This window comes from Pezoporus occidentalis, unplaced genomic scaffold (assembly GCF_034315485.1).
Source record: "Pezoporus occidentalis ecotype Australia unplaced genomic scaffold, CSIRO_AGI_Poc_V1 ctg29, whole genome shotgun sequence".
Taxonomy (NCBI): domain Eukaryota; kingdom Metazoa; phylum Chordata; class Aves; order Psittaciformes; family Psittacidae; genus Pezoporus; species Pezoporus occidentalis.
Window position 1 is genome coordinate 5,016,517 of NW_026914829.1, and position 18,000 is coordinate 5,034,516.

General features: G+C 33.7%; 1 protein-coding gene across 2 annotated transcripts in view; it reads left to right on the forward strand.

Moving 5' to 3' along the window:
• CSMD1 (CUB and Sushi multiple domains 1) overlaps positions 1-18,000 on the forward strand; it is a 1,153,012-nt gene that overhangs the window by 831,314 nt on the left and 303,698 nt on the right. For both annotated transcript variants that reach the window (XM_062626215.1, XM_062626216.1), the window contains exons 11-12: positions 1,594-1,697; positions 8,714-8,826. In XM_062626215.1, the coding sequence (XP_062482199.1) occupies positions 1,594-1,697; positions 8,714-8,826 (217 nt within the window). The remainder of the gene's footprint in view (positions 1-1,593; positions 1,698-8,713; positions 8,827-18,000) is intronic.

The following is an 18,000-nucleotide window of genomic DNA, read 5'->3' on the forward strand; positions in this document are numbered from 1 at the left end:
TTTGGCAGGTCTGCAAAATATGATGTGAAGGACCTGTATTAGATCATAATACAAACCTCTGACCTACTGTCGAAAACTATATATATATATATATATATATATATATTTGTGTTCATATTTTTTTCATAGCTATTGATATCCTAAGACAGTTTATCTTTTCTTTAAACCTCCTTCTTTTTTACCTTTTAAGGACAGTAAACATTAACTGCACTTTAAAACATACGAGGTGTCTTAGACCTGGAGTTAATTTTAGCATACTTTTAAATACATAAACATGCAAATAGCAGGGGTATGGTAAGAAGGGTAGAAGGTATGAAGATTTGAAAAGCAAGGCCTGAATTTATAGCAAGAGGCAATATATTATCTTAGATCAATGTATATTTTATCAAAAACAAGCTATTATCTGGGTTAGAAACTGGAGCAACATAGTTCCTCATCTGCTCTAGTTGTTTAAGTTCCTTCCTGAAGTTTATAGAAGTAGACTTTCCCTTCCAACACAGAGAATTGAGATGTGCTGGCTTTCTTTTTAATATTGAGAAAGTTTAAGCAACTAGCTTAGCTTGCATGCTGCCTTTCTACAGGGCTAAAATTTGAATGAGATTAATTCTACCTTGATCACATAGGAATAAGTGGATGGAAACCATTGCTTTTCAGCTGTTGCTGCCAAAATAGTAGCATAATATGGCTGATGTAGGAAGACCAAATCTGACCCAAATACTGGTTTTGGCCACAACATAGAAAAAAACATCAATTGCATTTTCATTCTATGGCTGAAGTTGTGTGAAAGTCTCCCCAGGGGTATCTGCAAAATTTAGTATAATGGTAAAATGAATAATTTTGCGGATAATCACTTTGACTCTTTCTACTTCTATATCAAATTGTCTGCAGAAATCATGGTTTCAAATTATGAAAAGGTACTGTGTATGTATGTATACATAAATATAACCTGCAACCACTTCTCCCCAGTACAGAACTCTAAAAAAAGTGCTTGTTTTAGAAGTGTTCTTTTGTGCTAAAATTACGGTTTCAGTAAATTAGAAATACTTTTTCAAACAATTCTTAGGGATTTTTAAATTTCTGGGTAATTCATTATTGGACATTGATTGAAATCATAGTTTAGTGTTAGTAATTTATACAAGGAAATTTTTTGCTTTTGTATTTCTGTGCTCCAGCCTCCTCCACTACCAATTCTTATCAATTGATAGTTCATACCTGCCATTTTTTTATGCAATAATGCAACAGACAAGAAGGTTTTAATTTCATTTACTTGTAGTAATAGGTTATTTAATTTTTAAATAATTAATATAATAAAAAAATGCTGTCTATAAAATGTTTTCCTTAATAAGTATAGTTGTCACCAGTTAGAAGTGATTGGGATTTTCAATATATATGTGGCAAAGACTTCCCTCTTGGTATAAGAAAATAAGTTTTTCCACTTCTGCTTTTTCGATACGTCTTTCTCAAATCAAATAAGACTAGATGAAATCATGAATGAGTGCTTCATTATTTGGCTTAAAAAATAATTTAGGACTAGAATAGATCAAATAACCTGTGGGTATGTTTTTCTATAACTGACTTATTCAATTTCAATAGGTCATAAAGCTTGCTTTTGAAGAGTTTGAACTGGAAAGAGGCTATGATACTCTTACTGTTGGAGATGCTGGGAAAGTTGGTGATACCAGGACAGTGTTGTATGTGTAAGTACAGAATTTCATTTCTTTCCTTACAATTTGTTGTTACATGCTTTTTCTGGGTCATGAGATATTTAGTTTGCTTTTTAATTTTAATGTATGTGTTTTGTTCATATAATGTTAGCTTAAAATTCAAGTACTATTCAAGAAAATTGTTCATTACAAAATTCACTCCAGATCATTAATAGCATCTCTATAGGTTTTTATGTCTAACTAAAAACTGCAGAAAGCTGAGATCAGGCACAGAAATCTGCTGGATAAAGACAGTATTGAACATACTTGATAAAAAGAATCCATCCCCATTTTATAATGTAGAGGTCTTCTAATTCATATAAATCATTGAAATGTTTGATGCATAATTGTAACAAATGAGTGCACTTAACACCCACAGAATTTATTTTAAACTAATTAGAATATTTTTGGATGGACAAATATGAGCACAATAACTTCATTAAACACTTTTGTTTATGGATGTATGATATTTGTTAATAGCTACTTTCTGAACAATGGTATCAGAGTACGTAGAACTCCCCTAGTTTAGTTTGTGTTAAAAGCTAAGACTGGCAAATGATTAGATTGTTTGCAGGATGTGTGTGTTTCTTGTGTTGTCATAGCAAGTAGCTGCTATTGAGTGGATTGAATTCCATGTTCTGAGTCTATTTCCTGAAAAAGAAAATATGGCAGGGGGGTTGGAACTAAGTGATCTTAAGGTCCTTTCCAACCCTAACTATTCTATGATTCTAAGAAAATAAAATAAGAAAAAAAAATCCTGGTTTAAGAGCTTAGACTTTAAGTGAACGAGAAGACACATGAACTGGAAATGAGAGTTTCAACATCTGTGCTTATTTTTCTTGTATTTTGCAGAGCAGTTAAATACTGCAAGAACCTTTCTGGGGATGTTAATTTAACCACTTGTGACTAATCAAAGGGTTTGCAGTTTCCCTTTTTGTACTAGGATTCATTTTTACGTACAGGGATCCCAAAACACCTTCAAAGTCAAGTTTTTTGAACTTAATAAATTTGGTACACCAGATTGTTCATTCTGTTTCGTAGAATCACAGAATGAATTAATGGTTTGAGTTGGAAGGGGCCTTAAACATCATCTAGTTCCAAGCTCCCTGCTATGGGCAAGGATTCCTTCCACTAGACCAGGTTGGTTTCTCAAAGCTCCATCCAACTTGGCCTTGAATCACTTTCCAAGGATGTTTGTTACAATCTAAGTATTCAAATATCAAAGTTTGCCTTTTCAAAAGTGCATATCAAATAATTTATCAGATTTCCTTTCTATTTGAAAGAATTTAGCCTTTGACTATATACTCCTCATTTATTTTCCAGGACTGCTTAAAATTAAAAAAAAAAAAAACAAGAAAAAAACCAAAAAACAACTAAAATAGTCTTAGCTCATATTAATTCCTATTTTTGCTATCTTAAGAAGGCAGGCCCCCATAATCATGTCACCTCCTGTAACTATTTTTCACTTTAATAATATTTTGAAGATGTATGTATCAGATACCCCTTTCAGAATCTATCATTGGCATTTCTGGCACTATTATACTTTTTTCACTAGAGGTGGAGTACTTCTAGCCCTTCCTTCAGTATGATTTTTGTATTAAAACAGTAACTGTTTTATCCTTATTACTCTATAGCCCATCGCTTAGGATTACAGTACATAGGTCTATGCAATTAAATTTATCTGCCTTTTGGTTGCAATAGTTTACACATTAGCGTTACCCTGAAAATTGTTTGAGAAAGTAAATGATAAATAGCAAATACAGTGTAAATAAAGGAAGGCCCAAGTGCGAAGCTACTGCATCACAATAATTAGTAATGAATTGGAATTTCTATTGTGACACTTCTTTTAGCAGTTACAAACACTGGATTGTATCATGCATTCTGAAATACTTTATCTTTAAACTGCATCACAGATATGCTTCATTTCACGTGCTTTTAAGATCTTCTGCAGAAGAAAAGTAACTTTTCTCATAAAACACTAGATCCACTTGTAGACTACATTATCATGAGAAAGCTTGTAACTAAATGTCATTGTGATTTTTCTTATCAAAATTTTCTATCAATTGGTTTTAGTAACTTCTGTCACATTTAATGAGGTTTCAGCAGCAACTTGCAGTTTTTTATTAGGGGAATGAGGTAGCTTATAGCAAAGACTTTTCTGGCTAGGTTTAATTTATTAATTTCTCAGGGTCTCTTAAAAATTAATATAGCTTCTACACTAAGCAAGTTTCTGTTGGCAGCTTAAATGCCAGCTTCTGCAGAAATTCCACTAAATATCACTATGGAAATACACACTAAATTCCACTAAATATCACTATAGAAATAAAACTTCATAGCTTTTTCAATTGAGCTTGAATTAAATATGCAAAAATATAAATTTCTAAATGCAAACCTAATTTCTAAGTGATTTGAACCATTTCTTTCCATATAAGAATTTCATTTCTGACATACAAGCCTCAGTGCCATGCAAAATTTTCCAGCTTTCAGAAGCTAAGAGCCCTCAAGGTAGTTGGCAGCTATTTCTGGGTGCTTTATTGTAAAGTTAGTACTCAGATTTTACAATGCGCTCACTTTTGCCACAATGTTTGTAAGAAGTCAAACATCCAAGAAACATTGGAAACTGGCTAGTGGTAGGTCAATAAACAGGGGACTTTTAAATATTTTATGGGAGCAAGATTGAAGGGAATAAGTAGGGTTACTGATATTTAAAAAGGAAAATAGTACAAAACTATCTAGATCACTTTCAGGTTTTGGAAAAGATTGGAAAAATAATAAGAAAAAGTATTTTAAGTCCGTGTAAATAGCAATGGGATGGTACAAAACCCATTATAATGCAAAGCAAATTATTTCAAATCCATTTAATGCATTTCTGTGAGAGTGTTGTTGGTATTTTGGGTAGGGATATGGGTTTGTTGCTTTTTTGGGGGTTTGTTTTTTGTTTTTTTTTAGTTTATTAAAACAGTCTAATTATAGTATTTATAGTAAACTTTTTTTAAATCCTATCACCAACAGCTTAATTAAAGGGGATATGAGCACATATTTTACTTTTTTTTTTCCAATTTTTTCCTCTGTAATCCTTACTTGTTGAAAATTTAGCAGTATTATTTTATGGGCTATTCATGCTAGAATGGTAGTTCCAAGAATACAGCAAATACAACTCACTGAAAAAAAACCTATGTATGTTTAGGCTATAAAATTTTGACTGCAGTTATTTCTCATAATTAACAAAGTTTGGCTAGAAGCCAGTGACTATCCTTTCAAAACAATTCATGAGAGATAATCATGTATGAGGTAAACATTATCAGTCAGAACATTTTCTGCAGTGCCCGATTTTGTGTTCTTAAATTCCTGTAAATTAAAATAATACTTTGCTTTAGAAAATGTGCTTTGCCTTCAAATGTCCTGCTTTATATTTTTGTTGAAGCAGTTGCATTAAAATGCAATTCCCTTTTTTTCAAAATTATTTCCTTAAAACATGAATCTTTTTACTTTTCTTCTATAAAAAAAACTTGTAGTTTTGGGTTTTTTTCCTCCTGATTCGAAGAAGAAAGCGTAACTTAGTGGTTAAAACCTAGCTGTTTGTGCCAGGTTTTTCAGTACACGAGTGGCTGCCCATGGCAGAGAAATACTTTTATCAACTCTTACTCATTTCTTCTGGGTAAAATGAAACTGACTGGGGGCTTGGAAAACAACCTACCCTTCCATAACTGGTAAAAAAAGAGCAGGCTACCTTTTTGTCTATCTCAAGCATTACTGAATCTGACTTCCTTATTCACATTATTTAAAAAGTTTTTCATTCTAAACACTTTAGAAGTTCAAAAATTTAGGAAAGTAAGTTTTTTTGTATTTGTTTTTTTAATACTGTGTTGTTTAGTACTGTGTCATTTAATACCGCCTTTCTCCCCTTATTAGCTAGGTAGTTGACATTATTAATATTAAAAGAAAAATACGAAGCCAAGTAAAATTAGGGATTTTTAGCAGTGTTACTGCTTATCACAGCTTTAACAGTCAGAACTTCAGAGCTTTAGTTTGTGTTATGGTTGCAATTAAACACACTAACAGCATAGTGACTTATCTTTGAAGGACAGAACAATACTGTAAAACTGTTTCTTTGAAAGGAGAAAAAAACCTGAGCAAATAATGAAAAGGGATTTGCTTCAAAGAAGGAAAATATGTTCACAGATTGAAAACTGAAGAAGTGTTTATGATTGAATTTTAAAATAAATTTTAGTTTCATACAGTAGTTTAATGTCACAAAGACAGATACGTTGACTTTCAGATTCTGTGCTTCATTCAGCTTATGTTATTGTTCTGATGCTTCCAAGGCACATTTATTTAAAATATTCTGCACACTAAAAGAACAAAAAAAAGAAGAGAAAATGTTGAAGGGATTCAAACCTTTTTCACATTTATGTGCAGTATTTCTCATTTGAAGGATTAATTTCTCTTCAAATTGGAAAATTATTTATAGGAAATAGGTAGTGTAGCAGAGGTATTTGAATATACACATATATATACGTAAAGTGCATACTGTTTTTTTTTTTTTTATGAAGTCATAAGAGGAAAGAAGCATAAAGAAGACAGATGTATTTGAAAAACTTATTTCAGAATTGAATTTTACTTTCGTTTTATCAGTATACAAATATCTATACGCAGATATTTATATACAAAGAATCTCATACTGCCCATAAAGACTTGTAATTTTAGAGTTCATCTTGTCTATGTTCAGAAATCATCAATATAGGTCTCATACATTAATCAGATTACTGAGCATAGACAGAGCTATTTAAACACTTGTTACTTGGTTAGGCAGTAAGTTTACACTTCTAAATAACCATTGAGAAATTCTTGCAGGAAATCACAGGTTTCAGTTGCCTTCCAATAAATATCCATTATTGTCAAGAGACATCAGTGAGTTTTTCTTCATTGCTTAAAACCGTTAATATTTTCTTTATAGCAAAGTGCGGAATACAGAGTGTCGCTTAACAGTTATGGCCTGGTATTTTGTTCAAGTGTTTAAACTAGAAAGAGAAGTCAGAAATTAATGGTTATTTCTGTGGTTACAGAAGGTGATCCCCAGAATATATTTGTACTCTTCTCCTTTCTTTATATATCTGTTTCTGCAGGCATCTCCTAAACTACTTTTGTTCATGTAACTCGCTATCTGGCAAGGTATCTTCCTTTTATAAACTGCCTATATTATTCATTTAAATGACTTTCATGACTTTACCAATGATTACTATTTTATCAGCAAGGGTATATTAATTATTCTGGCTATAACCTAGCATCTTTTTGAACCTGTACAGTTCCTAATTAGTTTGGGAAGCAACTCAAATTTCCAGACTAAGGAGCTGCTTTATGTTCATTCTTACTATTAACACAGGTCAAACTAAACAGCTTAGCTATGTATCACTGTGCCTTGTCAACATTCTTACTTATCCAAGCTAAGCTTCATTCGTGTGTTTGCTTATGCTGAGCTGTCAACTACTTGCTACCAAATGGTAGCCAAAAGTCTTCTAGACCATATGAGAGCACACTTAACCATTACAGCAATAGCTGGAGGTGGACAGGCAGTAGTAGTTCGCAATACCCTGGTTCATTCCACTCAGATGGGATTTTTTTTTTTAAATATATTATTTCCAGTATACCAGGGTAAGAAACAAAAATATTGTAGATAGGGGATGTGCAGCTTGTTGTTCATAACCTTGATGGGTAAGGTTTTAGATGCAAGACAGAGAGGATTTCCTATAACTTGCCTCATGATTCCTCAGTTCTCCCCTTGTTTCTGTTCAGCCTCTCCTTTTATTATGTCATTGCATTTAAGTTGTAGTAGTATTAACATTGGGTTGATTATTTTTAAATAATATGTTTATGGAAGAGTCCAAATATGTCTTTCTGGTTTCTTTATAGCTTCTTTCTTGAGAAATTCTGCTTCAGGGACATGTTCTCTCAGTTTGGCATGATATTTGTATTACTTACCTTACATGTATTTATTTGTCTTAGTTAAGGCTCAGAGTTCAAAGAAAGACAAAGAATCTAGTATGTGACCAATTTGAACAAAATAAAGTCTACATAAATGAGAGAATCATGAGGTTTTCCTTACATCAATTACAATTACTTCAGCACCTGTAGCTTCCAGCCCCAAAGTTTCTGATACATGGAGATCTACATGGAGTTCAAGGCAGATGACCTTTTCTAGTGATATGTTTTCTTTTTGTGTCTGGTAACAGCTTAGATATATTCTGCAGCCACATTTTATGTACAGATTTTCCCACTATCGTTCAAAACACTTCATAGCTATCACCAAGCTCTGAACAGTTGTTCAGATACTGTACTGGAACTTGATTACATGGTAGACATTTTTCACCATTAAGAAGGAATCCACAAAGATTGTCTTCCTTTTTCTTTAAAAAAAAAATCATTTTTAATATGCATCTTTTCACATGAATATAGATGTGCAAAGGATATTGCCATTAGGTTCTAAGGTTGTATAGTGGGATTCACCAGCTTGCCTTACAAGTATTATGTCAAAATGTAGTTATCACATATTACTGTATGTGAAAAAGCAGTTTCCGCTTAAGAGATAGTTGTGGGTTATTTTAATGAAGTAGATGAGGTTCTAGGAAGTTCTGGACACATGTGCTTCACTTTCAAAAAGCAAGTCAAAAAAAGCAGTAATAACCTAAAGAAGTAAAAATTGTTTAATTCATACAGTCCCTCACATGTGTAATAGCTTAATTACTTAAGGAAAGCTTTAGGTGTGAACAGCTTTATTAAAAGTGTTTAACAATTAAAATTGAATTCTGTCATTCAAAATGCATTTTTCTAAAACTTCACATTGTTCTAACCCATATAGAATTGTTAATTTTATTAAAAAGCAGCTGACAGAACACTAGGGTAATATACTGTAAATATGCTAAATATTAAGTTTAAAAGGTTGTTGCTTTTTTTGTGCTAGTAGTAGTAATTTATGCCTCTGCAAATGACTTTGCAATTTATCCTACATACAGACTCACTGGATCTAGTGTTCCTGATCTTATTGTGAGCATGAGCAACCAGATGTGGCTTCATTTACAATCTGATGACAGCATTGGCTCACCAGGATTCAAAGCTGTTTATCAAGGTACGAACTCAATTAACTGTTATAAACACATATTGTAAGTTCATTCATTACATCCCAACAAATTTATTTCGAATAGTCATTTAGCCCTTTCACAGATTTTGAGTTTTGTTAACATCTCTATTGTTAATTAATGCTTAATTAAAAAGAAGCTGAAGTAAAATTGAAAGTTACTGTTCTGATGCATTCTGCTTGAAGGTCAATACAAACTACAAATTCATATCATATTTGAAAAATTGAAAATGTTACATTCTGCTAACCTATGTAATTGCTTATATTGGATGTTATTTGAAAATTACAGTTAGTTTTCTCAAACTTTATTAGGGTAATTATAAAATTTATTTTCATGCCTCTCCAAGAATCTTCACAGAACTAACTCAAAATTAGCACATAACAAAACCAGCAGAACAGATACATTGCGTATTATTGTGGAAATTTAACCCCCACAAAAGTGACCTAAATTACATTAGCCTCATTTGTGTTGCTTCTGCCTCAAAGAGATGAGAACCTTGGCAAGATCAGCATCTTTAATATCACTTGACTGTGAGCTTCTTCAGTTTAATACTTTTATATTTTTATTATATATTTTTATATAATACGGTTATATTTTCACCATGATTTTTCCCTAGTACTGTATACTTTTCTTTGGGATTCACTCAAACTCACCTTTGGTTATTCCCACTTGTGGTATAGATTGGAGTGTGCAAATTAGGTCAAGTGTTCTACACTCATATGTTGTTGAGTTTCTGTGTACACATATTGTTTGATAATACTTACTGAGTAAATTACTGTTCCCTATTTTTATGTACCATGTTTTGGTTTTCTTTAATGTGAACTGAAATCTACAAAACAAAAAGTAAGGAGAAAGGAAGAAAGATGTGCTTACCATGAGGGTGGCAGTTGCTTCCCATGAGAATCCTCCATAGTAACTCTACTGGGATTTGCAGGTCCATGGCCATGAGAGTATCAGAACAACAAGTAAAAAGTACCATCACAGAGGCTTCTTAAACATTAAAACAATTGTTTAAGTGAGATGTTATGGTGCTGTGACTAAAAAGCACGTGCAGACCCATAGAATTACTATGGCTAAGACTTTAAGGTATCTTAAAGCAATGTACAACACATTCAGCCTGTACAGTTACACAGCTCAAGTATGTTGTAATGCCTGAGGGCAATGACATATTCTTTATCTAAATTAATCCCACCCCTTCTCACACCTTCTTTCAAGGTCCTGTCTTTTTTACTTGTGTCATTTCCAGGGACCGTGTTTATTAAGATAATAATCCATTTGTGAATTACATAAAGTACAAATAGGAAATATATAGAAGAAGAAGTGTATTGGCTGAAGTTACGTGTCTGACACAGCATTTTCTCCTCAATCCACAATTACAAAATTTATGTCTTTGTATGCCCATGGAAAAGTTAAAAAAAAAAAAAAAAATCTCTCTGCTAATTTTTTTTTCTGCTATCATTTTTATTTCTAAAGACATCTGTTTTCATTTCTGTATTTGTCTAACTTACTTCTTAGGGCTTCCTGAAAGCACCTGAAGTAGACATCAAAATTAGCATTAGTAGTGGCATCTCATGTAGGAAGTATATTGTTATCATTTGATGGCTGGATTCTGGCTTTCAGTTTGGTTTTATAGACAATTCTGAGGCAGTCTGTGGTTTTGTAATGTTGGAAATTAATTTCAGAATTGTGAAATGCTTACAATCTCAGAAGTGTTAGTGAATGTCTTAATATGAAGGTGAGATATAACTTTTGTTTCTGTTTCATCTCAATGTTCTTGCTAATTTTATTAGAAATTTTTCATCTTTTTTACTGTTGACAAAACTTTTGTCCATTTGCTCTCTCAGCATATATCCTGCTTTAGGCCAAGCGTAAAATCGTAAAGCTCTATCCTGTCACAACTTAATGATTCTGCTTCCCCTTTGTCTAACAGTCAAAGAACCTGTCAGAAACTAGAATCTCATTTTAATGATGATTAAAGTTCATGGATTGCAACATGTGACCTCAAAGACACTTTTTTTGTGATCGCAGTTAGCTAAAAAGAAAGTGAACTGCAGGCTTTGATGGCTTACACATGGTCCATGGAGACAAAGTAAAGAACACCTTTATTTGAATCTTTTTTACCAAAAAGTCTGAGTTTTGCTCAGAATTGGAAAATGACTCCTCACCCTCTTGGGCGGTATTTTACAATTGACTGACTGAATCTTGACTTTGTATCTATTACAGTAGAAGCAACTTTTATATTAATGTTTTCAAAGTGTCAAAGACTGATTTCAGTTTACAGAAAATTGTTCCTTTAGCTGAGTTTTGTCCTACTTTAATTATGAAATAGCAAAGCATTTTGATAATGCAATTCTCTGGTCCTATTTTAATATGTTCACCTAAAAATGCCATGAAATGATGCCTGCAAATGAACTGATACTCATCACAGATTTTGTATGAGAGTAGTAAATTTAATCCTGTTCACAGTTTGCTTTAGGGATTAAGGGTGGAACAGTTTTTTCCATATTCTTATGCCTCTTCTTTGGCTAACCTTCAGAAACATCCTAATGTCAGAAATATGTAGTGCTATCTACAGTCTTATTACTAAAATGTCTTAATTTTGAATCAAGTTGATACTTTTCTTTAAAAGCTATTCCTTAGGCTGTATCTAAAAGTCCTTAGTTTTCTGTTATAGATCCCCAGATATCTTATCAATATAGTTTAATACGTTTCTGGAAGTCTTCTCTGAAAGCAGCTACAGTTTTTGTAAAAGGCCAGAAATTTAAATTGTTCTGTCCTTGAAGAAATTGTTATATTGTAATACTACACTTGCGTACATGAAAGGATCTATGCTGAAATCCTCTTTGCATCAAAATCTATAACCATTTTCCTTATTGAAGCCAGCATGACCAGGTGTCACGCCACATACCATCGTCAAGTAAAGAGAAGGAAAGAAAAATATGCTATATACATGGTTATTTTTGCTAAATTGGATGATGTCTTCTGCCAAAAACACAGAGAAATTGGTGACACTACATATTTCATAGCTGAAATGTTACGATAAAAAAGCTCTTAACATTTCTCAATGAATACTTGTGTATGTAGCTACTTGGGTAGAGAGAGGACTGTGTTAAACATAAAATTCTCAACCAAAACAAATAAGAAGGATTTTTCAGAATGAAAAAATAGCAAATTTAGGCTGTCATTAAGACAATTTTCAGAATTTCAGCAACAGACATGTTTAGAACGTAAAGGAATTAAAAGGCTAGACTGTAAGTTCTAGTTATGTCCCTAGTATTTTTCTCTTTTACTTGGGTATTTAGTAAGGTTATGAAAGACTTCCATGTACTTATTGATACAAAGGACGTATCTGAAATCCTCCTATGTCACTTCCTGGCTGTATGGTAATTTTGTTGAAGATTATTGCCAGTCTCCCTTGTTGAAGTCATTTTAGGCTGATAAGTGTTAAATATACTTTAGAGCAGAGCCTGGTATTTTCTGAGCACTCTCATTAAATTGGTGTAGGTTCACCCAAAGTACTTATTTTAAATAAGGAAACTATTTATTGAAAAACTTTTTTTTTATTTTAAAGCTCTTAACTTAAATTCCATTCCTGCCATGCAATGACTCTAAAACCGGACTGATTTATATATATATATATACACACACATATACATATATATATTGCTGTATGTATAAAGAACAACATGACCCATATACTTAAATATAACATGCATAAAGTGTAATCCTAAGGATGAAAACAATACTAATATCAGCATACCACTATTTTGAGGTCATAGGTTAATCTTGTAACAGATAAATTACTTTTCTACCAATGATATGCTAAGAGTATATTTTTATAAGGCAACTTTTCTTGCAGTTTGTTGCTGGTCATGGGTTGAAGCAGGGATTTCTTTTTTAGATATAGTAGGTAAAGATTTTTTCATTACTTTTTAATTGCACTTTTTTTTAGTATTATTATTATTGGTTTTCTTTTTGGGCTGCATTTCTGCATTTTGTTTGTGTTTTGATGGCAAGTGAAGACCACTCATGCCCCAGATTGCCCAACAACTTGTGATCCTATGTATTTAGGCAGACTGAATCAAGAGAAAGATTTGGTTTGTGCCATATCTTAATATAGGTCTAAGCATATATTTAACCGTTACATGGATGAGATGGACATAGCCATTGCCGTGCATATTCAAGTCAGGATAATGTTATATGGTGATATTACATTGTGCCTTGTAACAGTAGCAGACAGTGAGGTCAGGTCAAGAACTTGGTGCTGGACACTTTCCTGATAGAGCCTGGAGTCGCAGCTAAAAAAACAAATGATAAGGTGAATACTGTTTCTGAGTTTGCCTTATTTCACTCATGTCATGGATGTACTGCATCTACAAATGGGTGTATTGCACCTACAAATAGGTGCTTTATGGCTGTGAAGGTCAAAGGAGGATTGGGCCGCCAGCTTGATCATTAAGCTGCTTCCATGCTTGTGCTATCATCAGCTGTACCACACTGACATAGAAGCAGATGACAGTTAGCTTTAAATTTCGGGTGTGAATGTTTTAGAATTTTATTAAAGTTTGAGATTTTTCTCCATTCAAGCCTGTAAACCTGTCAGCCTAATAAAAATATTTTACTCTTTTGACTTCCAGACTTCTTGATAACCAGTATAACATCTGTTTCATAACCTGTTTTGAACTCACCTTTTTATTCCTGCCTTTTCATGGTTATCTAAACTAATGAAGTTATTTCACTAGCCTGTCTTTTAATTCATAACTGTATTATAGAAAAAAATTTGGTGACTCAGTGATATAATCCTGAGCATTTTATGTAATTTGAAGTTATTAGGAATTCTTGGAGACATCAGGAAGTATATCAGCCCCTGCAAGCATCTGAAAATGTCAAGTTTACAACCTTAATCTGTATTGATCCTCAACTGAACACTAAAGCTATAAGCTCTTCGTTATGATGATGTTTTGAAGAAGATACTTCTTTCCTCCTGAGGCTAGTAGAAAAATATTTTCAAAACATTCCAGTTGCTCAGAGAAATGTCAGTTGTCTTTTTGCATACAGCTATGGCACTTAGTAAAACTTGAATTGGTGCAGATTTTATAACACACAACTTGCTTATAAATTATGTCATTGCACTACCAATATAGATAAAATATTTTGTTGCTGCTTGGAGATCTGCTAAAGCGTGTGCTGAAAGAAATTAATGGAATTATGCTTTTTTAGGACCCTTGCTATTAGATGTGCATTCAGAGTAATCATTATGTCCAGTGTAATGCTTGGAAAGACCACAACTCATGATTAATGCAAGAAAACCTGTGAGCTTCCTATTTTGCTCTAAGTTTTCATCTCCCTTTCATCTATTGCATGTATATTAAGTTTTCTTTTTATATTTTGTTCCTATGTATTGTAATTAAGACATTCTTCAAGTATGCGCTTTTGGAGGACAGGCAATATGTACATTTCATATTCTATGTGAATATTTTCATATGGTAAAGCTATTTGGTTCTGTCAAGGACTGTCAAGAGAGTTTCACCATAATACTGTATGAATGAATCTGTAGTGCCGTACAATGTAGATTAGTTCTGTAGATGGGAAAATGTCAGTCAGTTAATTTACAGCACAACATATTATCAATTCTTTTTTTCAGATAAGGAAGTTTTCCTATATTGTTATCTGTCCTTTTTAGAGTATATTGTTCAGGTATGCCTACAGCAGGCGTTTCTAAGTGTCATCATCCCTGAGTTTTCTTTCAAAGAATAAATAATATCATCAGTGGGTGACTAATAGAATGAAAAGAAGCATGCTAAGTTATTGATAATTACAGCAACAGTTTCAAAGTACTTTTTAATAGTGGAGAGTATCTTTGCCCTAGTTTCGTATAACAGTTGGGGTGACAGACAGAACCCACCTTCCATCTGGAAAATAGGAATGGACTTGAGGAACACAGCATCATGATGGTGTGCTTTAATTGGCTGAGTGTGTTGCATATTTATATATTAGCAGGCTGTAGTGGGTAAGATCAAATTTTCATCTGTGCCACCATTGTTTATTAAGTGACAGCAAACAACAAGGGTTTAAGTGAACAGTATGATAAGAGGTAAACAAGCAATGCACGTAACTTCTCCCTCCTAAATTAGGAAAATAAGAAAGCTAAAAAGTCCAGATTGAGTACAGGTTTGTTAAGTAAGTGCCTTTTATGCCTTTTAATTTTTATATTAATTGCATATTTCTGTTTCTTGTGTTCAATTTTTATAAAAGTTAGTTTCCATCTTCAAACAGGTTTTGATATCATTGTGTCCAATTATGCTCCATAAATATACAATTAATCTCTGTTACTCAATAAGTATAAAGATTAACATATAGCTGTTCAGTTTTAGTATTTAAGGAGTGTATTAGCCTCATTCACTGTAAATATTAATGTAATGTGTTCATTTATGCTAATAATGGAGATCTTTAATATGCTGGCAAAGAACACGTACGTAAAAAAGTCTGGTTTAAAGACCAGATATCTATGTACATTTTCTGATTTAATTTAGGACTATGTTTATAAATATGCTTCATTATTTAAACTTCAGAATTTAAAAAGTGAAAAATAAATCTAAGCACTCCCAGTGTTTAAAACTTGGTTAGGTATGGCACATATTCTTTCCTCGTTATATGACATGACTGGGGTGCCCTCTCCCTTCCCCTCCACAGTGCAACTGTGTCTAACTGATTAAGCATAGGTGCATTCTTGTCATTTCAGCGATTGATTTAAAATATCTTAAATTTAAACGCATTTTTTTTTTTGCCTCGTCATGTAAGACTGTTATACATTGAAACAGTAACATTGTCTCTGAATAAAAGAAAATTGTTATAGAATCATAGAATAGTTAGGGTTGGAAAGGACCTTAAGATCATCTAGTTCCAACCCCCTGCCATGGGCAGGGACACCTCACACTAAACCATGTCGCCCAAGGCTCCGTCCAGCCCGGCCTTGAATACCGCCAGGGATGGAGCATTCACAACTTCTTTGGGCAACCCATTCCAGTGCCTTACCAGCCTTACAGTAAAGAACTTCTTCCTTATATCTAATCTAAGCTTCCCCTGTTTAAATTTGAACCCATCACCCTTTGTCCTGTCACCACAGTCCCTAATGAAGAGTCCCTCCCCAGCATCCCTATAGCCCCCCTTCAGATACTGGAAGGCTTCTATGAGGTCTCCACGCAGCCTTCCCTTCTCCAGGCTGAACAGTCCCCTTTCTCAGCCTATCTTCATACGGCAGGTGCTCCAATCCCCTGATCATCCTCGTGGCCCTTCTCTGGACTTGTTCCAGCAGCTCCATGTCCTTTTTATGTTGAGGACACCAGAACTGCACACAATACTCTAAGTGAGGTCTCACAAGAGCAGAGTAGAGGGGCAGGATCACCTTCTTTGACCTGCTGGTCACGCTCCTTCTAATGCAACCCAGGATGCGGTTGGCTTTCTGGGTTGCAAGTGCACACTGAAGCTGGCTCATGTTCATTTTCTCACCAACGAACACCCCCAAGTCCTTCTCTGCAGGGCTGCTCTGAATCTCTTCTCTGCCCAACCTGTAGCTGTGCTTGGGATTGCCCCGACCCAAGTGTGGGACCTTGCACTTGGCATGGTTAAACTTCATGAGGTTGGCATCAGCCCACCTCACAAGTGTGTCAAGGTCCTTCTGGGTGGCATTCCTTCCCTCCAGGGTATAAACCGAACCACACAGCTTGGTGTCATTGGCAAACTTGCTGAGGGCGCACTCAATCCCACTGTCCATGTCAGCGACAAAGATGTTGAACAGGACCGGTCCCAAAACTGATCCCTGAGGGACACCACAGGCAGTCCCCTGTTACTATGTTATTAATTTTATGTTTTGCCTCAGCCACTCAAGATCATTATTCTAGTCAACTTTTTTGGGAAGTAGTTTACAACATAGTTAAGCACATTTCATGTAGAAAGCAGCTCATCCATTTTTATTTTATTATAGGAAAGCAAAATGCTCTTCATCTTTCCATCCAGGTTAATTATTCAGTATGTTTGACTGTAACATAAATGTTATTTCCAGATCGTAATTAAACTTTAATTAAAGGTTTACCATGGCCATATTTTTAAAAAGCATTAGTAACATTTGATGATATTTCTTTAATACTAAATAACAACAAATTTTTAAGAGCAAAACTGGCATTTTCTAGTAATATTCTAACAAGAAAGATATGAGAATTAAGTGTTAGCATTAGCTGATTTGGGAGGAGGGTATATGGTTTTTACTTCTGTCAGCTGTTTCTTTGTACTTTGATCCTTCCACTGGAAAATAAATGAAAACCAAATCAACAACAACAAGAACAAGAAAACCAACCAACCAAACAACCCCGTCAGCTCCCAAAACAAAGGAAAACAACAAACAAACCTCACAAAACAACAAAAGAAAAAGAAAATGAATAGAATTGAATCTGTGGTTTTGAAATATGAATCCCAGTCTTTGTGCAGGTGCAGGTGCAGCTCAGTTTAAAATGTGATAGAACAACTCAATCATTTTAAGTAAATGGAAACTTGCAATAGTTTTTTACCAGCTAAAGCTTTCTCCCTTTGCTTTCTTTTGGTACATATTTTTAATACAGAAAATGCCACAGTGTACGCACCATGAACTTAGCTCTTCTAAGCCAAAATAATTCCAGTTTACTAGTTTCCCTTATATAAGAAAGTGGTGAAATATGCAGAAAGTCTTGTTAAAATCCACAACCGATATTTATTTGCATTCTTAACCATCCTTCATCATTTGCAAACTTTCTGCAAATGATAGTCTGAAAGGAAGGTGTGTCACAGCTAGATAACAACACATAGGATGTTTTGAGTTTGTTTATTTTGTTGTTATTGTTGTTTTTAGCAATACTGTGAAAAAAAATATTTTTGTGACAGTTTTGTGTATTTCTTCAGTAGAAGGATCAAGCCATGGAATTATATTACCCTTTGGTTTTGAAGCCCTTTGATGCATTACACCTGCACTCTTGTTATAAAAATCAAACACTTGATTTTAAATGAGCAATAAGTCAGCCTTTCATATTGCTTCCCCAATGATGCCGCTTAGTTTAAATTTTATTTTCCTGTCTATATTGCTTTAAGTAACCATCCTTTCTGTAGCAGTAATGAAAGAATCATTTAAATGGTGT